The sequence below is a fragment of the Dermatophagoides farinae genome, chromosome 4 (genome assembly GCF_024713945.1).
Source record: "Dermatophagoides farinae isolate YC_2012a chromosome 4, ASM2471394v1, whole genome shotgun sequence".
NCBI lineage: Eukaryota > Metazoa > Arthropoda > Arachnida > Sarcoptiformes > Pyroglyphidae > Dermatophagoides > Dermatophagoides farinae.
Genome location: NC_134680.1, coordinates 2147348 through 2172050, shown reverse-complemented (window position 1 = coordinate 2172050; position 24703 = coordinate 2147348). Strand labels below are relative to the sequence as shown.

The window sequence follows — 24703 nt, the reverse complement described above, 5'->3', positions numbered from 1 at the left end:
AATCATATCATTTATAAATCTAGATTCTATAGAACAACAACAAAAAAAAATTTGAATTCTACAATTCTTCATAATTCATGGAAAAAATGTGCAATTTTGTTCAGTTGAATACATGGAAAAAAGTCAATTAACAACCATTCGCGGATGGAGTTATTGGAAATTGACGACGACGACGACGAAGAAAAAAAAATTGCTTACTGAAAACTCATTTATTACCTAATGAATTCCACTATGGTTTGGTTAAAGGTTGTATAAAGGTTTTTTGTTTGTTTGTTTGTTTGTTTCGTTGTTTTCAAACAACCAATGACCAAATAGAAATTCTCTATTCTTGGTCTCTTGATAGCCATTATAGACATAATATTTTCTTTTCATTCTCTCTTTGAGTATAAAGCTCAAAAATTGTGTTCACTGGTTTCAATGTAATGGTGGCTGCTGTTGATTATAATTATAGTTTTTGTTTCCTGTTTACTACTAAAATTCATTCATTGGATGAGATTTTTTTTTCTCTTTAATTTCATGTAATTCGTAGGTTGTTTGTTGTTTTTCTTTTTTTTAATTAGGCGAGAGAAAAAAAAATAACAACGAAATTAATTTTATTCTTTTTTTTTCTCAGTCAACAGAACCAAAAAGATTTACCATCGATGTGTGTTGTTTTTTTTTCCAATGAATGACATCATTATTTAAATTTAAAATTTGAAATGAAAGAAAAAAAAATCGACAAATACACACACACACACACACAAACATTGTAAACAACTACAGAATAATGTTGATAATGATGATAATGACGGAACATACACACGTACACACGTTGAAGTTTTAAATGCAAAAAAAAAGAGTTAATTTTTTCAGTGACAATTTTTGCATACAATTCAGCAATGGAAATCGAATTTTATGCTATAGGCCAAATTATTATTGTAGTTTTGTTGTTGTTGTTGTTGTTGTTGAAAGATAAAATTCGTCAAATTAATTTCATTTCCAAAACATATTTTTGACATACATTGTTCATATACATCATATATGGATGAGGATGCAAGAATTTTTTTTTTTTTTTTTTTGGCATTCTGTTCCAACTTTTTGGAGTAAACATTTTTTTTCTCTATTCTATTTTATTTTATTCTATTTTTAAAAATAATTGAATCTCTTGGAAATGAAATGAATTTATAATAAAATGTGATGATGAACGTGCCGAATAAATAAATTTTTTTAAAATTTTTTTTTCCAAAATAAATAAACATAAACATAATTTTCTTTTTTTTCAATTCTAATGATGATGATGATGATGATTCGAATAATTTTGTATTCATTATGAATAATCGAATAATAATAACATGAGGTTAGTGTGGTTAGTGTTTCCACATTTCATTGAACGAAATTTTTGTTTTGGTGAACAGAAAACAAAAAAATTTAGATAATAAAATGAATATAAGAATTATTTTAACAAGAATTTTAAATTTGTTTTATCTTTTTGTTTCATTCAATGAACAAAAAAAAACATCGTCATAATCATAAGTGAATTGATTTTACAACAGGAATTTCCTTTGCCTTTGTGTGTGTGTGTGTGTGTGTGTGTGTGTGTGTGTGTGTGTGTGTGTGTGTGTGTGTGTGTGGTGTGTGTGTGTGTGTGTGTGTGTGTGTGTGTGTGTGTGAAAACCACAAACTCTGGAATTCATCAGAATTAGTATCGAAAAAAAATATTGAAAAAATTGATTAGATTGCACTTCAGATTCTTTTCTGAACTTTTAATTTCAAGAGAGAATTTTTGATGATGATGATGATGAAAGAGAAAAAATTGGAAAACTTTGAATTTTTAATAATCCAAGCACTTTTTTTGAATTAAAAAACGTAATAAAAAACCAAAAAAATAAAAATAAAAGTTAAAAGTTCGATGAGATTTTCATCATCATCATATGATTAAATTGCTGTTGCTCAACATTCAAAATCATATATGATCAACATCACCCTTGCTTTGATCTGAATTTTAACTTATTTGGATTCATAAATCGATTCGAATCACTGAAAACAATGAGAGAGTAGTATATTATGAATGTTTTTATAAACTTTTATAAAATGTCAAACATTCCACACATACACACAAAAATTGGAATGAAATGTGTAATGATAGAATAGAATTTCTATTATAAATGTTATTTTATGTAAACTGAGTGTTAAAATAACAATTAACGATTTCGTGGGAAAAAAAAGAAAACATGATGATAATCGAATTGGAATTTTTTTTCTCCTAATAAAATCGTAATGTTGATTTGCTCTTTGTGTAATAATAATAATAATAATTGATTATACGAATCGATAAATAGCATTTTTTTTTTTGTTATCATCATGATCATCAAGCCTTTATTGAATTCCAGGAACAGTGTCCCTTTTTTTTGGCTTTTAATTATACCAACGTTTTTTTTCCTATCTCAATATAAACAATCAATAATTGTTCGATGGCAATAAAATCCACGTTTGAAATGTTTATCGATTTTTTTACTCCTTGTGTTCTATCCATGATTTTTGTTGTTGTTCTTTGCAATGATTTAAATTTTTTTTTTCTACTTTTCACATTTTTTTTTTTTGATGATTATGACAAATTGTTTCCACGGAAAAGAGAAAGTGAAAATGAAAATAATTTTCATTTTAACTTTTTTTTAACGGTCATATATATCGAATATAATAGATTGAATTTCGCCTTGATGTGTCCATTTACAAAAAAAAAAAATTTTTAATTTTAAAAATAGAAATTCTATGGAAAAAAATCCATGTCCATTCAATCCATTACTAGACCTATTAGTGATGAGCTATAAAAAAAAATACGTAACAGGAAAATAAATAAAGGTCTCTTTTTTTTTGAAAGAAAACATCTCAATTCATCTTTTTCCTTTTTCTTTTCATTCGTTTGTTCATTGATGGATTCTATTTTAACAAATAACAACAACGACAACGAGTAAAGAATCAAAAAGTTCATAGATCAAATCGAACAAATAAAAACACACACACACACACACAAAGATAGAGATTGTAATTCGATATAGTAACTAATATTTGTTTTTTGTTCTGTTTCATAAGTTCCATTTGAAATTTTTCATTATTGTTTTGTTGTAGTTATTGATACTGTTCTGTTATTGTTCCATGATGATGATGATAAAACTACTCACACGGACTACTGCTATAATTTAAAATCAAAATCAATTAATGGCAAAAAAATGAATTGAAGTCATTTCAGAATTGGACAAAATGATGGAAATCTGAGAATCTCAATGGTTAAATTTGTCATTTGATCATTCAATCATCGTCTTTGGTCTTTGGTCATTGATCATCATCATTATTATTATTGCTGATTCTTATGGCTGATAACAAATAAAGTATCGATCATAGGAATAAATGAATGGAAAAAAAAGTGAATGAAAACAGGAAATTTAATTAAAAACCAAACCAATTTTTTTCCAAGAAAATAAATTCTGTATATGATTGATGTTTTTTTTCTCTCTCTCTCTTTTTTATCTTCATCCGCTTGATGTTCAATGGTTAGATGATGATGTATTAAATGCAAAAGAAGATTGAGATTTTTTTTCCTTCTAGAATATCAATTAGTTAGGATTTTGTTTTTATATATTTTGACTGATATTTTATATTCAGATTTGGATAACTCAAAACTCAAAATTTTTTTTTTATATCATTCATTGAAGACATCGATCAAATTAATGAATGATAAATTAAATTGAAATACAGAAAAGAGATAGAGAGAGAGAATTACCGATCTAATCGATCAAAACTTGATAATAATAATAATATTGATGATGATGATCGAAATGATTAATCGGGAATTTTTTTTTTTTTGGTTGGAAATAAAATTCCTGTAGTCAAGTAGTCAAGTAGTGGGTGTGTACTAACAAAAAATATTTGCGAGAGAGAGAGAGAGATAAAAAATCAATATCATTATGACATCCGTCACTGATAAATCATCATTTGACATTCGAAATTGAAGATAATTTCAAAATACAATGACCAATTGTACGATGACAAAGATGGCGGCAATTGGACAAACCAAAAACAATAGACAATGTTCTTGAATGTTGCCGGGCAATTCTTTGTTTTTGTTCATTGTTCTTTTTTTTTAAATATTTTATGAATCACATTTGTACAAATTTGAAATGACTACAAATAAACATTCTGTTGTTGTTGTTGTTGTGTTGGTTTAGATAATAGAAATTATTATTATTATTATCATCATCATTATTATTACTAAGAATCACAACAGTAACACAAACAGAATTTTGATAATGCGCAGATAAAAAAAAGTATTCAAAAAACAATTATTTTGATTCTGTACCAAGTGTTCTAGAATTTTTTTTTTTTTACATTGTGCAGACGCACAATTCTACCGGCTTGTATTTTTTTCTTCTACCCAGTTAACATATACATCTATGCTTCTACTATCACTATTGTTTGATCTTTTTGCTTTCTTCATCTATTTTGACCACTTCTTTTTTATCTAACTGTAACGTAAAGTAAAAAAAAAATAGGAAAACAGAATATGTTGAAACACATACAAATACAACTGACGGACTGTTTCATTCATTTGTTTGTCCCGTTATAGATAAACGTTTGATTGACAAATTTTTTTCCAGTTAAGTTTAGTTTAGTTTTCGTTATGATGATCATCAAAAAATATTTTTTTTTCATAAGTGTTTGTGTGTGTGTTTAACAAAAAAAAAATTCTCGTCGTAAAGAATCATCCTGTACGTGTGTGTGTGTGTGAATCTTGTTGTTGCTTTTTTTTTGGCCACATGTTCACAATCCAGAAAAAAAACAAACAATTAATCATTTCATCATCTTGTATACGTTGAAAACGCAGTAATCATATAATTATCTTCATAAATAATGAGATATAATGAAATGATAATCAAACAAGTCAGAAAAAAGTGAAATGAAAAAAAAACAAAATTTATTCAAAATTAATAATAACCATCCGAAAAAAAGTTTCTTACAAACAACAAAACATTTGCTCTGATCGTTTGCTGTTGATAATATGCAATTTTATTCAAAAAAAAAAAAAAAAAAAAATAATTTCATAAAACTTTTCAGACAACAGTAAAAAAAACAAACAAAATAGCTAATTATAATTTTTTATTAAAAAAAAATTAATGATTTTTCATTCCTATCCGTGTGTACTACCGGAAGGAATCGATAGGAATTCCGGCCCGTTTTGACAAAATCATCATCATCATCATCATCATCATCATCATCAGTTTTTTTTCTGGATTTATCCATCCATTCATCTATCTATTCTTGACCAAATTCTAATCACACAATCATGAATCAACTACCAGCATTGAGAAAAAACTTTTTTCTTTATTCTTTATTCACGTCTATTATTTTCCGACATTTTTTTCCCGTGGAATTTAACTCAAACGATTATTATTGTTTTTTTTTTGTGTCTTGTTGCACATCTACATTCACATCCACATCCACATCCACACCCACACACACACACACACAGCACATCCGTGCATCGTCATCGTTGTTGTTTATTATAAAACTTTCGTTTTATTTTCTCTTCACCGTTATTTTTGATTTTGATTGTTTTTTTTTTTGGTGGGGGGAAGCAAATATTAAATTCAAATCCATTCAATTCCATCACCATCAACCATCAAACAAGAAATGAATTCTCTGAGTTTAAAATACGATGTATTTTATTTTCTTTTCCATTCTCACTTGACGTGTTACATGTTCTATGTGTGTGTTGCATGGGTGTTTAAATTTTTTTTTGTTTTGATTAAAAAAATTTTTCAATTTTAAGAATATCAAAAAAAAAAAAAAATCAAGTTTGTTCATTCTGTGTATCCATGTGTGTTTGTTTTTTGGATTAAGCTCAGTTATTATTTGCTTTTTGTTTCATTATTTCATCTCATTCGGTGTGTTCATTATATATAATAATAACAAGTAAGTTATTTGATTGAAAATGAATTTTATTTGAAAAAATTGACCTTTTCCTATCTATTATCAATAAATCTTTCGATGAATGATGTATTTATCATCAGGTTTTTCTTCAGAAAAAAATACCAAGAAATGAATTTTAAAATTTTTTTTTTTTTTGAAAATTGACTATTGATGGCCATGAAAAAGTTTCTGTTTCTTTAGAATAACAGAAAAAAAAATTTCAAATGTCAATTTGTATATGATCCATTCGATTGTATGCGTGTGTGTGTGTGTGTGTGTTTTGTAGATTGAATATATACCAATTAAGAGAAATGGCAAAGTTTTATTCATTTTTTTCAGTTGTTCATATTCATAGTTATTATTCTATTTTATTCTCAAACAAAACAAAAAAAATTCTATTTTCTATATTACAATTTTTCATTCATTTCTGTTGCTACCACTAATATTTTTTTTTATTCCACCTAAAATATGACGATCATGATGAATATGAACAAAATGGTAAATTTTTAATGACATGTACCCGCTATCATTAGTCAGGTGTACGGTGATTTTGATTTTGATCATGCATTTTAAATTTTTTTCATTTTTTTACGTATACGTCTCTCTCACACACTCTTCATTCATTTATTATGAATTTTTCTCGATAAATTATCAATTTTTCTTCACGTATCCAATCAAATATGTCAAATGTCACATACATGGATAAGAATTCAGTTGGATACATTTGAAATTTTTGTTCATTTCCAGTTTGGGTAGGTTTTTTCTACGTTTCAATCATTCAAAAATGATTTGTTCAATATCTTGAGATTCTCTTGAGATATTAAAAAACGAGTTACAAATGAAGAGTAAGTACAAAAAAAAAATCAAAAATCAAAAATCTGTCAATCTCGAAGAATTTAAAACCACCACCAACACCAACAATCACTAAAGAATAAAAGATCCCATAACGTTTTTTTTTCATTTTTATTTTCTAGTCGATCAATCTGAAGAAAAATATTGATTATTGTTCACTTCTTGGCTGTCGTTGTTGGTTGGTTGGTTGGTTGGTTATTGACGTTGTGATATGCAGTATACACGCAAGCAAGCACGCACGTATTCAATGGAATCAAATATTTTTTTTTCTTCATTTACTTGAAATTTGAATGATTTTCAATTTATTTATACTTTATATATTTTTCAATACAAGCTCAAACCTGGATATTGATGAAAAAAAAAATGAAATGAGAAAAAAACAAATCGACCTATATCTTAGAGACTTGAAAAATAAAACATAATATTACTGTGAAAACAGTGAAAACAGAAGCAGCAGCAGCAGGAATTCATCATCAATGATGAATCAAATGTGAAAACAAATTCAATGGTGTAATTTTGACAATTTTTTTTTCGCTTTTAGAACCATATTTGCAATCCAATTCTGTTTCAATTTTTTTTTTCGTATACAAATAAAATGACATGATTCGTTACTGTTTGTTTGTTTGTTGGTATAAAAATGTCCCGGCTGTTACCATAGTTTATATATATATTTGTATATATCTGTTGTTACTGTAACCATTTCAAATCGTATATTCACATTTCTATAATTATGATTAATAGATTTTTTTTCCCGTCAACTTTCTCGCTATTTTGTATTCTCTCTATTTTTTTTTTTCATTCATTCATTTCAAATGTCGTTTGTTTTTCACAACATTTCATTTTTTAACCCTCAAAAAAAAAAACGAAACAAAACAAAACTAATCGAAACAAAACATAACGATTTATGGATTTCAAATAACATGAAACAAAAAAAAAACGAAAACTTTTTCTATTTAGAAAATGTTTCAAGAATCAATTGTTTTTTTTTTTTTTTTTTTTTTGAAAAAAATCCAATAGAAAAACCACCGTTTTTATTTTGAATTCCATATAAACAAACCAAAAAATTAAGATTAAGTGAGGTCTAGAAATACACACACACACACACACACACATAGACAATGCATTACTACAACCGATAAGGGTGTAGTAATCACAGTCTAGACTAGTTTAAATGAAATCCTATTATGAAATATATCCAACAATATGTATGTGAATTCTGATTCATCAACTTGTAATTCTGGATTGTTGCTATTGGAATTTTTTTTTGTTTTGTTTTATTCGAATTCTTTTTCATGTCTATTTCTGCATTAAATTTTTATGTGATTTTTTTTCTACCCTTCCTCTTTTCCAATCGGACCGGAAATTCTTCAAACTTTTTTGTTTTTGTTTCACAAAAAAAAATTCTTCAACAAATGACGATGTTGATGATGACTCAATCTTTTTTTTTGCTGTTTCTGTTGCTGTTGTCGTTACTGTTACTGTCATTTAGCTAATAAAAAAAATGTGATAAAAATAGAAACAATAGATGATTTGATTTGATTTTTTTTTGGGTAAAACTTTTGAAATATTTTTTTTTTCATTACCGAGCAGAAAAAAAGTGAAAAGACAAATAGACAAAAAAAAACATTTTCAAATATTAATGATGATGATGATGATGATGATGGGTGAAGAATTCTGCAACACTTGAACAAAAGAAAAAAAAAATCTCAATGATCATTGTTGTTGTTGTTGCTGCTGTTTCTTTGACGAACTCGATTTTCCATCAATGATATTCTTTATACTATTCTTTTGTCATACTGGTTCCAGATTGTTTTCCTATTTTTTTTTAATTTGAATTCATTGAATTGAATTGAATTTTGGTTAGAGAAAAAAAATATCTCTCTCTCACACACACACACACACTCTTGTTCATTATTATTAGGTTTTGGATTTTATTTTTTTTTTCACAATGACAAATTCACATAATAATAATAATAATAATATGTACCGATTCGTTTATGAAGAACGAATCAATGAAATGAATCGAATGGATGACTGAATTCAATTCAATTTTTTCTAGCGGTTTTTTTTTCATTATTATTTTGCTTTTGTTTGCTTTGCACTAGATTTGAATCAATGGATTTGTGTGTTCGTGTGGGTTTTTTTTCTAGCTGAGTGCAATAATATATTTATTCAATATGATCGATAGTTTTGTTTTGTTTTCATACAGAAAAAAAAACAAAAATAAATTTTGAAAAATATTCATGAATTGTACATTGAATGTACAATGATTGGTTTTTTTTCTCTTGTTGTTCAGATCATTTCAATCTAATCAATCATTCGAATGAAATGGATTAATTATCAGGAGCAAAAAAAAAAATGATCAATTTTTTAATCGAAAAAAAAATCAAATCACAACAACAATTCCTAACACACACACACAGTTGAATCAGTTGTTTGCAATATTTTGCATTCATTATTTTTTTTTCGCCAAATTGTAAGCACATAACGGCAACGATGTTTATGTCGTTATTCTATGTTTGCAAATCCAAATTTTAATTTTTAATATATGAATAATAGTAACAACACAATATAAATGTTCATTAGGATGTTTTGAATATATAAAAAAGAGTGCAAAAAAAAATATGAAACAAAAATCAAAGCACATAGGAACGTCGAGAATAATAATCTAATCAGGTTCTATCATCATCATCATCATCATAACGATAACGATAATGATGATGATGAACGTTGAAAACAAAACAAAAAACTAATTATATATTGAGATTTGGAAAAAAAAACAAAGCAACCGAAAAAGACAAAGAGAGAGAGAGGATGGATTTATATTTTGTCGAATGAATAGTTGTTGTTGTTGTTGTTGTTGTTGGATAAAGTTGATCATTTCATATTTTATGCAATTTTCTCTTCTTCTCCTTGTTTGTTTGTTTGTTTGTTTGTTTATTCAATCTATTTTTATCATCATCATCAACCTAATTATTTCCATATACATGGTTCATCATATATATACATGCATACATGATGGTGAATATAAAGAATGCTACTTTATGATCAATAGATTGGATTGTGATTGTGATAGGGTTGTATCTCTATGATTTGTTTCTCAAAAAAATAAAATCATTTTTCTCTTTTCATTGTTATGATAAACTTTTTTTTCCATTTTTTTACATTTATTTAAGAACATTGATGCAAAAAAAAAAAAAAAAAATTCTAAAGATTTTCACCATCTATCTATCTATTATCATTATCAAGCATGAATGAACAAATCAATAAATAATTGTTGTTGTTGTTGTTTTTGTCATTATTATTATCTCAATGTATATATGTCATAACATATTCCACTGCATTATTTGTTGTTGTTGTTGTTGATGATCTATATGAAAACAAGACTTCATATTAGATAAACTAACTATTAAATATTATTAATTTCATAATGACACAATACATGTGATATAAATCGATGTGAAAATGTTAGTCAATATGTATGCATGTTGCCATTGATGATGATGATGATGATGATGATGATGGGGTGTAGACAATCAATGATTATTATTGTTATGTATAATTCTAGTCTGTCATCGAAAGTTGTTGCTGTTGTTAGTATGTGTGTGTGTGTGTCATTGAATGTGAACAGAATTAAACAGAATCATATAACATAACATAGTTGACATCGATTCTCGACAACAGAAAAAATGATTCTACATCATGAATGAGAATGAGAATGAGAATAAAACATGGATCATCAGCAAAGGGAAAGAATATTTTGTTGTTGTTTAAGTTAGTTGGGTTCGTTTTTTTTTGTTTCGATTTTTTTTGCCAGTTTGTTTCTTGCATGTTTGCCTTATGGCAAATATTTTTTTTCCCCTGGTTGTTTGATCCCCAATCATAATGATGATGATGATAGCGACAACGTCATTGAAACAATGAAAAAAAAATTCAGTAACAGAAAAAAATGAATATATTCCTTCCCTCAAATAAAAGCGACAACGATGAAAACAATATTACTTTTTTTTCAACCGTCTAAACTAAAAAACGTTGTTATTTTATTTATTGAATAACCATGATTAGTAAATATACTATAATATTTATTGTTGTTATGGATCTTAGTGAAAATCAGATTCTGGTTACAGAATCTGATTTTTTTTTCTCACTACTTCAATACTACTACTACTACTACTGCCATCAATTCGAAGAATTTATTCCATAAGCTGATATTTATCTATTCATTTCTTTCTTTTTTTTCTGGTTCTATCAAACCTTGTTGTTGTTGTTGTTGTCGTTATTCAATGGCCATTGTCCATCAGTTGTTGTGTTGCCCATACAAATACGTATATTTTTTTCTCTTTTTCTCATATAATCATTATTATTATTATTATTATTCTAAGAAATAGCATTAGTATTCTATGAACATCATCATCTTGCGTTCATATGCGTGAAGCAAACATACGAACATTGTAAGCTTATGGAAAATGATTGGAAAAGATTTCCGAAAAACAAATCATTGTAATAGAAATGGAAAAACAAACTAAGCACATTGAATTTGGGAAAATAAACTCGACACTACTACTCGACTGCTTTTACTCTATATTTTACATTTACACGTTTTTAGTTTGTTCTTATTCGTTCAATTTGTTCGAATTCTTTCATTGATTATAATAACAACAACAACCATATCACTAACAAAATAAATGAATTGAATTCACAGATTATAGATGTGAAAATAAAAAAAAAATTCAAGTGGATTTTCTTTCGTAGAAATAGAACTGTAATCATATATGTTAAACACTTGAATAAATCAAGAAACTTTTGCGATTTTTGTAATTTAAACTACAGAAAAAAAAATTCTAAATAATCATCTGTGGTGACGTCACCATGCATCAAATAAAAACAACATACAATAATCATCAATGATTAAAGAATTTTCGAATCATCGATTCATTAATTTGATGAATCGATTTGTTTAGATTCAAAATGATCACTGACTGGACTTTCTGAACGAATCAGTATTTTTTTTTTATTACTATCTCTACATGATGTAATGAATTTGCATTGAAAAAATTGGCAATTAATCAATGTTTCAATCATTGAACAGAAAAATAACAAGAAAAAAATTGATTAATTGAAAAAAAACGACAACATCATGAGATGAGAGATGTTATTGAAATCAAATTTATCAGGGAGCTCTTTGCAATCGTTAATGATCATTTCCTTTTTTTTTGAATTCATTTTAATTCTCTATTGCGTATGCAAAATAATAGGAAAAAAGACTTAAAAAAAAAATATTAATTCTTTTTTTCTTGTGGATAAAAAAAAGAAAAGATGACAGCTGGTAAAAATTAGCTTGACTTTTTTTTCTGTCGTCGAATAAATCGGTCGATTGATCGATCGATCAATGTTTTTTTTATTATCTTGTTGTTATAGATAAAATCAATAAATACATATCATGTATTATGAATATTATTCAAACTAATTTGAATATGAACAACAACAAAAAAAAATGAATGAATGAATTGGATTGAATTGAATTGAATTGAATTATGGAATGAAATAAGAATTTTTTTTTCTGTATCATCATTATCATCATCAGGATTTGAGAATAATTTGACAAACGACAATAATAATGATGATGATGATGATGATGTTTAAACAAATGAAATAAAAAATTGCTTCTTTCAATGTGTGTGTGTGTGTGTGTTTACATTGGAAATAAACTTGGATTTGTTTACAAATTCACATCAAATAATAATGTGACAATCTATTTCATGAATAAATGTGTGATGAATGGATGAATGGAAATGGAAATAAAAATGAAATACGAAACCTGAATTTTGGTTACCATTGTAATCATTTGTAAAAAAAAAGAAAACAAAATCATCATAATGTATAATAATCAATCAGGTATTGATTTTTGTTCCTTTGAATTTAATTTATGGAAATCAAAAAAAAAAAAATTTCAACATTTCAAAATGGTTGTGGAAATATGAACAAAAGAATAAAAAATTGAAATTGAAATTGAAAAATTTCCAAAGCCGCAACAAGAAAGACAAAAAAGACAATAAAAAATAAATTACAACAATCTCAACACATCCAAAATATTAGATTCACCTCAGGCCTTTTCCAAATAATAAAAAAAAAACGTTACAATTTTATTTCATTCGAAATTGAAATAATTGAAAAGCAAAAAAAAAAAATGTTCACAAATATTTGAACAAAACAAAACAAAAAAAAGATTCATGGACATTTTTTTTGTCATTAATTTCGTGATATTTTTCATATTGCTTGAATTATTTTTCACTTGACAAAACAAAAAAAATGATTTGATTATCAAATAATTGCCCCCAATTTTTCCATTAAGTCAAATCAATCATCGAAACCATCGACAATGTCAAATCTTATATTATGTGCTACACATATTTTCTACTTGTATCAAAAGATGAAAATTTTGGCCATTAATGTTGTTCGTGAAACGTGAAAATTCCATTTTCAAATCAAACAAAAAAAATTGTGTGCTGTTGTGTTATTCTTCAGTGCACAGGAAAACTAAAATGGAGAAAAAAAAACATCAAATTCTTCTTCATCTTCTTTCTCATCATTCATCGTTCAATGGAATGGAATCAAAGAAACGAAAATATTTCCATGAATTGGTCGTCATCATATTGAGATTGAACGATGATAATGATGATGGAGAATGAAGAACGAATAATTCATCCATATGGAACACATTCATTATTTTATTTATGTTTGTTTACTTTTTTTTCATTTCCATTTTTTATTTACTATATTCACCTGAATATATACACACATTTATGTTGTATATGATGATCATTATACGATGATCTATTACTTTGATTTTCTCTCTCTCTCTCTCTACTTTTCAACCAAAAAGTAGAAAAGTCTATATTTTGCGTGTCTTACTGTGTGTGTGTGTCATTTGCCAAGTCAATTTTTCTCCGTTTCCTTCATTATCATCATCATCATTTTTTTTGCATTTCGGAATAATGTTTCCAAAAAAAAAATTCTTTTCATCAATCTTATTCCATTCATTTTTTTTCTACTAACATCCATTTTCTCCTGTTGTTGTTTTTTGTTGCTCATTTTTTTTTCTTAGTTCAATGTTGTTTCATTGTTCAACAGTATTTTCATTTCGATTGAAAACCTTGAAAAAAAACCAATTAAGAATATTATGTATATCATATATATATATATCTATTTTATGATTATTTTTGTAATTTAAATGAAAAACTTTTGATTCATTTACATTGTTTTAAAGTTTTTTTTTCATTCGTATTGTCAACAATGAATAAATAAAATATTGAATGAAATGATCATCATCCATATATATTTATTATAATCATCATCATTTATAAATTGGAAAAAATGGATTACAAAATTTGAAATGAATAAAAATCCATATATATATAGCAGATAACCCTTAAATATTGATGATGATAGAGTAGACAGTCTTGAAAAGCATTATACATTTTTTTTATTACTGACATTATCATCGATGATGATGATGATGATGATGAATATATACATATTGATCACATTTACAATGACATTATCAATATTATTATCGATAAAAAATGTATGTGGAGAGAGAGAGAGAAAAAAAAAGCTTTTTACTCATCACATCACATCATCATCAATTCATTGTTCTACAATGATGACATCGAAATACAATTTTTTTTTCTCTCACAATGATTGATGCGTTATAATCGATGATGATAATGTCGATATCGATTGATCATTCAATGATGATGGTAATGATCCATTACTTTTTTTTTTGCTAATAACTTATATTGTTGACTTGTTTGTCATCATCATCCATAATAATTTATACTGATTTTTTCTTTATTTTGTTTTTGTTTTCTCTTTATGGAAATTATACCAAAAAATGAAATGTGGAAAAAAACATGTTTGGCTCCTCCATTGTTTTGTAATGATAACAAAAAAAAAAAAAAAAAAAAATATTTCATCATCCTGAAAAGTTGGCTTTACTGTCTTGCATTTTTTTTTTCGTTTTTGAATGTCAAAGTAATATGAATGGCGATTGTGTAAACGAAAATTGTTTCTTAGGAAATTTTCATTTCACCAATCATTTCATTATTCATTGCATAGATTTTTAATTATTATGATGATCATAACTTGATTGGAAAATGATGAAAAAAAAACAACTTTTGCATTAATTGTCATATATACAATGTTTCCAAGTTTGTAATAACCAATAAGTTACACTCGTCGATCACACAAAAAAACAACAGAGGATTGATTAAATCTTTATTTTTTCATTATTATTCAGTAAAATGAAATCTATTTCATTATTCATTTTGGATTGCATTTTTCCAATATATTTGTTTATTTTTTCACAACATTGTATATCATTTCACGATATATTGAAATTAAATCCCTAATGATGTAAAAAAAAACCTGCTCGCAAACGGATATCGATACAAAAAAAAACCAAATAAGATTCATTTGATAATTCATTCCAATTTTTCTTCTTCGTATAATCTTTATCGAAATATTTCATTACATTCTTATATGCTCATTTTATTGACATTTTAGTTTTCCCCGTTCGGTTTAATCCAATTCACAATTTATTACACATTGATATCATCATTTACGTTTAATGAGAAAAGAGTTTCTTTATTTTGTGTTTTTTTTTCTTGTATCATTGTTTTCATAACAACACAAAACAAAAGTGTCATGACCAAATCATTAACAAATACATTGAATATGAATGAATGAATGGATGATGAAAATTCCCAACTGGACCAGAAACACACAAAAAAATGGGAAAAAGGAAATGTTTAGGCAAAAAAAATGACTATGAAAAACTAGTTTTTATTGTTGTTTTTTCTCATCAATAGAAAGAAAATAAACTAAACAATAGAATACAATGAAATGGAAAAAAAGAGAATAATTGGAATGAGAATCACATTAACCGAAAAAAAAACAAAAAACAAAAAAAGAAAGGTGATTTCAATCTTGCATGAATAGGCGTGTTTTTTTGTGTTTGTTTGTGTTTTCTATTGAAAACACATTATTTCTAATGAAAAATGATAATAATAATATTAATTTCGATTCAATTCAGCTAATTAGATTTGATGAAAAAAAAATCATGAAATAGCATGACTTTTGGTAACAAAAAAAAATCAAAAAATATTTGGTCGAAAAATTTCTTGACTTTTAAGATTATTCCCATTATTTTTAACATTACATTTCAAATGTTCAACTGTTGGATTGTTTTTTTTTCAAAAATCATCAAAACTATGTTCGTTGTTGTCAGATTATTATCGTTTTTCCAATGAAATAAAAACAAATGAAAAAAAAATTCTTCAAAACTTGCAAAATGCATATTGTTTGACATTTAGAATATTTTTTTTTTTTTTGTATTCCCATTTCATTCCTAGCTAATAATTCATCTATTCAGTATCAATATTCTCTCTTTTTTTATTCACTTGAATCCGAACAAAATGATTTTCATATGAATTTATTTTTTCGATGTCACAGAAATAAATTCTTCAGAATGATTGCAATATTAATTTTCCGGTTAATTCTCTTCTCACTAAATTGAAATGTATTTGTATAATCATAAAGGAAAAAAAACGAAGAGAATTTTTTTCTGAATCAAAAAAAAAAATTCATTCTTGTAGAAAGGAAGAATGTGTTTTTTTTCAATAATTTAAAACAGGATGCACACAATATTTGAATATCATTCATTGAATTGTGCGCGTTTGTTATCATCGAATCAATTATTCATTATTTCTTTAAATTCCAATTCTTTCTCACTCAAATCATCACTTCAACATTGAAAATTATTCATCATTATTAATGTAATATAATTAAATTTGAGTTTTAAGTTTTTTTTCTTGTTGTCGTTTCTGTTGTTGGTTTTATTTTATATTAATTTAATTCAATTATTGTGTTTTTTGTTTGTTTTTAACTTTATTTTTCATTTGATTAATATATATTGACTGTTGTTTTTAGTGATTTTTGATTCAATTTTTAATGAATAATACACACACAAACAAGCATCTACATATATCATAATTTAATTTTTTTTTTTTTGATGAAAAAAAAGAAACAATAATAATGATGTCTTGACAAAAATTTCATTTTTTTTTCTCTACCCAGAAAACCGGAACCAAAATAAAAATACTGGAAAAATACCCCATCACTGTTATGTTGGTAACAAAATAGCAAATTGATTGAAAAAAAGTACTTAATGTAAAGAAAAAAGTACTTTCATATGGTTTACATCAAAAAATTGATTACACATGTTTCATATTTCCATATTAATAATAAAATAATGATGATGATGATGATCATTATGATCGAAAATTCGGATAAATAAATCAAATTACTATTATAGTAATGATGATGATCAGTGTATGTATTAGTAATAGTTCCAGATGAATAAATGTTTTCTTTATAAATGTCCACTTTTCTGTTGTTGTTGTTGTTTGTTGTTTTTCTTATTCATCTTTAATTATCCATGGTTTTTTTCTGGTCATTAGGTGTGTGTGTGTGTGTTTGTTTGAAATATTGTATATTCTCAAAAACCGTTCAAAATATACAGAAAACAAAACATAAAACAGTTTTTTTTTGGAAAGTAATTTTGTTTTGTTTACATAAAATTTGTCATTGATGTGTGTGTGTGTGTCCACAAACAATGTAACAAACAAAACAATTCAAATATAAAACAAACAAACAAAATTCCAATGTAAGCCACGCATTTTACGGACACTTTTCCATCCCCTGCCTTACTGTTGCTGTACAAAATTTGCCATTTTTTCCCGCTAGGATTTTTTTCAATGTATTTAAAAAAAAATGTGAATGAAAAGAACAAGCAAATAGTTTGGATAGAAACAAAAAACCAATTTAGATAATGATAAATGTTGAACAAAAAAAAAACACATAAGACAAAAAAAAAGATCACAAAATGACCATAATATCCGGTATACATCGGAACAAAACAAAAAACAGCAACATCAACGTCAATAACAATATAGGAATAGTAATGTCATAAAAGTAATAGAAGATATAAAGTCAATTTAAATTTATTACAAACAAAAATCATTGCCGTATTCGATCTCTCAAAGGATTTTTTTTTTTTTTTTGAATACTTTTTTTTGTTACAGTGAAATATGGTTATTTGAATGTTATACACTGAAAAAAAAACAGAATTCTCAATTCGTTTCACACGTTTTCATGGTTATAAAAATATATATCATATATTTCTTTTGATACTATTTTACTATCAACATTTTGATTCTTTCACTTTTTTTTCTCCATATATCTGTTATTGTATTATTCATTTCAAGCATGTATTTGATTGATTTCCGTTTTTTAATTTTAGTTGATTCTTTTTTTCGTGTTTGCGTGCATTCTTTATGTGTTTGTTTGTGTGTGTGTGTGTGTGTGTGAAACAATCTAATCTAATCCATCATTTGATCAATGTTTGATTACAACCACATAACCACAAACACACACACACACATACACAAAATCTAATGTTTAATCAAAATGATCTAGAATTGATTGTATGTGTGGTTTTTTTTTGCTTGATTCTCATTTTCTATATATATGTATATAAACATTTGTTGTTTCATTTATTCATATCCCTTTCTTTGTTGTTGTCAATCAATTAATCGTTGATCTTGTTTTTTTTCTTTCTAAAAAAAATTTGTTAATTGAATTCCATTAATTTTTTTTTCTCTTGTATATACTAATTAATTACCTTGTGTCAATGACAAACAAGCAAGCAAACCATAACATTTTTGTATGCTTTGATCATAGTTGACAACACACAACAAATACAAATTGTTATCCATTTATTTTGTCAAATGTTCAACGAATGTTAAGAATTAAGAGATGCACAAAAAAAAGAGAGAAAGAGAAAAAAAATTCTTGAAATCAATTGACAGTATAAGGATAAGGAAGATGAGATTGAGAAAGATGAAAATGAGGAAAAATATAGAAAAAGTAAATGGATTCTACAAACACAGAAATACACTCGAATATAGAATACGGTCATCATCTTTTATTCAGTTTAGAAACTAGAATCCAAATCAAACATCAAACAACAACAAAGAATATTCTATATATATAGATTCTATTGATTTTAATCGTATTTGAATCATCGTTGTTGCTGTTGTTGTAGTAGTAGTAGTAGTTATTATTTATTGTTTGCTTGAATATTTATTATTTAAATTTTACAATGAAAAAATAAAGAAAGAGAGAGAGAGAAGAGGTCCCTAGCCGATGTTTCTTCTTTTTCCATTCTTCATTTATTCAGTTCTCTTGTTGTTGTTGATGTATAATCGGGTTACACATCTTCATTCATTTGTTGTTGTTGCTTAGGAATATGATTTCCATTGATGGTGATGATGATGATGATATCCGATATGTATTGTACCAGTGTACCAGTCATTCGTTGTTTGTTTGGCTGTTTTTTTTTATTCAAATTTCATATTTTTTTTTTTCGTTGTTTAAAATTTGAAAAAAAAATTTAAATTTTGAACAACGAAAATATTCTTGTAAAGTATAGTCAATGTTTGTATTGGGTGAATGTGTGTTTGAAGGTGTGTATTGTAGTCAATAAATCATATTGATCTTTACGATGATTATATCGTGAATGGAAAAATTCCTCCTATGTTTTTTTCTCATTATAATGAGTAGGTGTGTGTGTGTGTGTGTCAAACGTGTGGAAAAAAATTTTTAAGAATTATCTCATTCATTTGATTCATTATTGTTAAGGATCAGGAGATAATAATCACGTTTAAAAATGGTTTTATTTTTTAATAATCAAGAAAGAATTTATGAATGAAACTGAATCAACCTTTCCATCATCTGCTTTGCAGTCTCACAACTGGATATACGATGAAAATTCGTCTCATTAACCGTTCTAACGATAAAAGCCATTGCCATATACTTTCTCGAATCTTCTGCGTCGTTTACGTTGTTATCGACGACATGCTTCCAAAGACCTTTGCCTTTCATCGTCAACATGATCTCCAAAGACCATCGATGAAAATTTGTATCGTCCAAAATACAAATATCTGGCAGCTCTTGCGTAGATGAGCCCATAACCTATTAGAATTTGCAAGTGGCTTGAAAGTATATGATTCAATAATAATAATGGATTCAATAGTTTGGCTTTAAACGGTTTTTAATAATGATAAATAACTGCTAATCATGCTTAATTTATAGAACTTGTTCACTATTGATCGTACTAATCAAATACGCTCAACAGTGACATTAATCAGTAATTCAATCTTTCTTTCAACAATTCCAACATTTTGTGATCCATTCGATTTATTATTTACTGAAGATGATATTATTGATTTTTACAAATCAAACGAAATTATTTCCATACGAAAAGAAGATCTACAACAACCAAGCAAAGAATTTGTTATTGAACTTTACATGCTAATTTTAGAAAAATTTGACAAGTCTATTAATATTTATCAACCAGATATTTTGGCTTGTATCAACGGTCTGAATGATCATATGGAACAAACATATTTGGCGATTAATGTCTTTCACTGCATCAATTATTTTGTTTCAAGTATTGGCATGAATGATATGAAAATGATTGACATTTTAGAACCGAAACGTGATCGAACGATTCGTATTCTTCATTCATTGGCTACTTTTTATGTTCGATATAATGATTTGAATGACTCTTGGTTTAAATATAAAGAAAAATATTCCAATATTTATCGTGAACGCAAAGAATTGGAAAAACGTAATGCAAATCTTAAACGTTCGATTAAAGATAAATCATCACCATCTACATCTTCATCAGTGCCATCATCATCCAAATCTGCATCATCATCTTCATCAAATAATAAATCGAATGGATAACAAAAACAAGATGCAAAGTCAATTATGACAAAAAATATTGATAAATCCTCAAATTTGTGGATTCTCGATTCAGGCTGTACCACACATACCACAATTAATGATAAAGATCTTATTGATCCTGAATTTAAGAAAATTCAATTTGAAACAGCTAGTGGTGAAACAGTTGAATCTGAAAAAATTGGTGATGTCATTATTAAACCAAAAGCCAATCAACAATTGATTCTTAAAAATGTTGCCTTTGGTAAATTTAACTCGAACTTGATTTCCATTCGACAATTGCCTTTGGATTATTTCCAATTTATTTGACTCGAACATCAAACGGATGGTACCGAGACAATTTTCATATGAATTGTATTGAGGATCATTAGGTAGAATTTCACTTTCAAGAAATTTACTATAGCCACAGGATCGAAAAGCAGATTTAACCGTTGATAGCCATATTTTGATGTTCGAACCATTGTATTTGACAACTTGATTCAAAGCAAAATTTTCATGATTATTTTTTACAATATTATTACCATTATTATTTGATCGACTATTAGTCGATTCAATTGTTTCTAGTCTTGAAGTCAATAGTCTTGCTCCAATGCCCGAACAATATTTTCCGTAAATTTATTATCACCCATGATAGACCGTCGTTAACCACGAAGCTCAGCTACCAAATGTTAAGGATCAGAAGATAATAATCACGTTTAAAAATGGTTTTATTTTTTAATAATCAAGAAAGAAATTTTTAATCATAACACAAAAAAATCAATACAACAAAAAACACGTTGTTTTTCAAAGTTGTAAATCTTATTCAGATATAACGTTATATCCACAATATTTTTAACAATTATTATTCAATTCTTTAAAAGTGAGTATAAAAATCAAATCAAATCAAATTTCAATTTAATGAAAATTCTGAATATTGAAAAACATCAAATAAAGCGTGTGTGTGTGTGTGTGTGTGTGTGTGTTGCCTTGGCCTGAATGTTTTTTGGTGTCCAATATAATAATAATTTCATTGAAACGGAAATTAAATTGTTTTTTTTCTGCCTTTCTTCTTTTTTTCCCGAATCTCTAAAACGACACGTCATCTATGCATGTGACATTCTACAGATTGTTTTAAAATTCTTTTCGCACATGATAATAATAATAATAATGATAATGATAATATAACAGCATCATTGGATTTAATTGAAATCAACCAACCGGATAAATAAATTGAATTGAAGGATTTAGCTTTGAAAAGAAAGGAAAAAAAACACAAACGAAACTGTATCATTTATAATAATGATGATCTTCATGATGATAATGATAATCAAAATCAGTGACTATTAATAATGATAATAACGGCCATTTTAAAAGTATGTTTTTTTTTGTTTTTGGCCATCCTGATGTGAATACATTACATTACCATGGTATTCATATAGGTCCTATAGCCATTGTCATTATCATTATGATAATGACTATCATTTCATCTTCATTAAAAATAAACACATAATATTGTAACGAACATTTGTTTTTTTTTTCAATTTGTCAACAAGTTTATTCTATTTTATTAAATTTTTTTCCCCACCTTTTTCAACTAAATAAATATACTGATTTTACGATAAAACTCGTCAACCGTCAGAAAAAAAATGAAATAAAATAAAAAACAAAACTGAATTATTTCTCATTTGAATAAAAACATTTTTTGAATGTATGTTTGTGAATTGTGATGATGGTAAACTCACACACACACACACACACACCCACAAATTAAATATTGAAATTTTTTCCATTACATTTACCAATTATGAAATGGTGATAATAATAATAATAAAATTTAAAATTAAAAATTTTCTCATCCACACCATTAACAACAATTTATGTCAATTTCATGTTAATGTTTATTGTGTGGGCGTGTGTCAGATTTATCTCTCTTTTTTTGATACTAGTTTTGAATTACAATTTGAAATATTTTTTTGCAAAAAATTTTCCCATTATAATGCACATACAGTAATACCCCGCTTAACGCTGGGGTTATGTTCCGAAAATTCTGAGCGTTAAGCGAAACAGCGCAAAGCGGGGATATCTTTACATAATGCATTTTTACCCTTCATATACAATGTAACAATGTAATGCAATGTAGGGTAATTATACAGCGTTATATCGAATCAGCGCTAAACGGGGCAGCGTTAAGCGGGGTATGAGTGTATATTATTATTATATATGTATATATGGTTAATGGCTAGTTTTTTCTCACTTTTGTTTCTGAAAATTATTATCATTATGATCGATCATTTATGTTTGTTTTTCCTATATTTGTTACACAAATAAATCACCATTTTTTTTCTTGGGTGTAAATATGATTTTCAATCAACCGTTACGCAATTATTGACTGAATTATCAACAAATTATATCTCGTTTGTTCCAGAAACTCTTAAAACCAAATAGACTGAGTACAAAAAATTTATAGTTAATAGATTTTTTCTCTTCTTTTAATAAACATTAAAACAAACAACAAAAAGAGAACATTCACACCCATTTTACTATCAAATTATTGCCAACACCAGCAAGTCATTCACCAATTTATTTAATTTCAATTTATTTGCGGCCATTTTGTTTCCAAATTTTTATTTCCGATATTTATGCATGCCACATGCATACACACACACACACGTGAAACCACAATGCAGACATTTTTTTTAAGAAAAAAAAAATTAACTATCATTATGAAATACTAGGAAGTTTTCCTTTAACATAACTCTATACAGTAAGAATTGAGTATAAGAAAAGAATGGAAAAATTTTTTCTTTTATTCCAAATTCATAAATGTGTGTTTGACATTTTTTTTTATTTTTTTACGACGACGACAACGACGACTATGATGATGATGATGGGCCAAATAAATTGTTGTTGTGGTTGAACCCCCATCCCCCCACTTTGCCACCACAACCACCATAGAATGGGAGAAAATTTATTTCAATTTAAAAAAAAATATTTTTGCTTTTTTTCTACTCTACTCTTTTTTTTCTTGCCAGCACATTCATTGCAATTAAAATATGAGAATTTTTTCTGCTTTGCCGTGAAAATAAATCGAAGAATTTCGTCTTTTTCTTTAATTTTTGGTCAAAAAAAAAGAGAATTGAATTTTGTTAGTTGAATGATTATATGGTGGCAGACAACCAACCAACCAGACACTCACATGATAATGATAAAATGAATCAAGATAAAATTCAAAAATTCTTTTCGAATAAGTTATTGGCAGTGGTTTTTTGAATTGAAGAAATATGAAAAAAGTAAAAAAAAAATTAAAATGAAAATTTCCGTTTTTTCAGCAAAAAAAAAAAAAAAAAAAAAATTCACTTCCCATCAACTATGTGCAAAAAAACTTTTCAAAATGAAATCATTATTTTCGTCTTTTTTTTTTTTTTGGTTGGTTGGAACACTTCTGGTATCAAAATCAATGTCGCTTACCATCATATTGTCGTCATATTTTCTTCCTCTTCTTCCATTGATCTATACCAATTCCCGATCACGAATAAATTATTATTATTATTATAGATCATCATCATTCAAATAACCACGGACGCAAACACAGTGTGAAACCCACAAAAACCGTTTATATTTTTTTTTTAAGTACCAAGCCTTACGATGATACAATTTTTTCTCCAATATCTACGATTTCAGTAATTTTATCGATTTTTTCATCATTGAATTCGAAATTTTTGTTTATTTGTTTGTTTCATTTCATTGGAATAAATTAAAATGGTTGACAATCAAACTTGAAAAACAATAAAATTCTTCCATTTTTTCCAATGAATTTATTGTCGATTATTCAGGTGGCCAAAGTAAAAAAAAACTGATGATGAATTCACTTTTTTTCTTCTTTTGGTTTTTTTTCATTTTGGAAAAAAAAATTTCTGACAAAATTAAATAATATCAAATGAAAAAAAAATTCGACATCCTCATTGTTTTACTGGTTGACTGGTTGGTTGAATGGTTTTTTCTTTCATTCATTTGCTTCGTTGCCTTTGTTTTCTGATTCGCCAAAAGGTATTAATATGAA

At 26.6% G+C, this 24703-nt stretch overlaps 2 protein-coding genes across 2 annotated transcripts in view; both read left to right on the top strand.

The window, feature by feature from the left end:
• The first annotated feature begins 4958 nt into the window (after positions 1–4958).
• Positions 4959–24703, top strand: part of LOC124500437 (uncharacterized) — a 41588-nt gene continuing 21843 nt past the window's right edge. The window contains exon 1 of the mRNA XM_075730204.1: positions 4959–5946. The gene's annotated coding sequence lies outside the window, so the exon portion shown is untranslated. The remainder of the gene's footprint in view (positions 5947–24703) is intronic.
• LOC124500443 (uncharacterized) lies at positions 19939–21379 on the top strand. Its single transcript, XM_047064517.2, has 2 exons — positions 19939–19950; positions 20011–21379. Exons 1-2 carry the CDS (start codon positions 19939–19941, stop codon positions 20665–20667), a joined length of 669 nt encoding a protein of 222 aa, XP_046920473.2. The 3' UTR covers positions 20668–21379.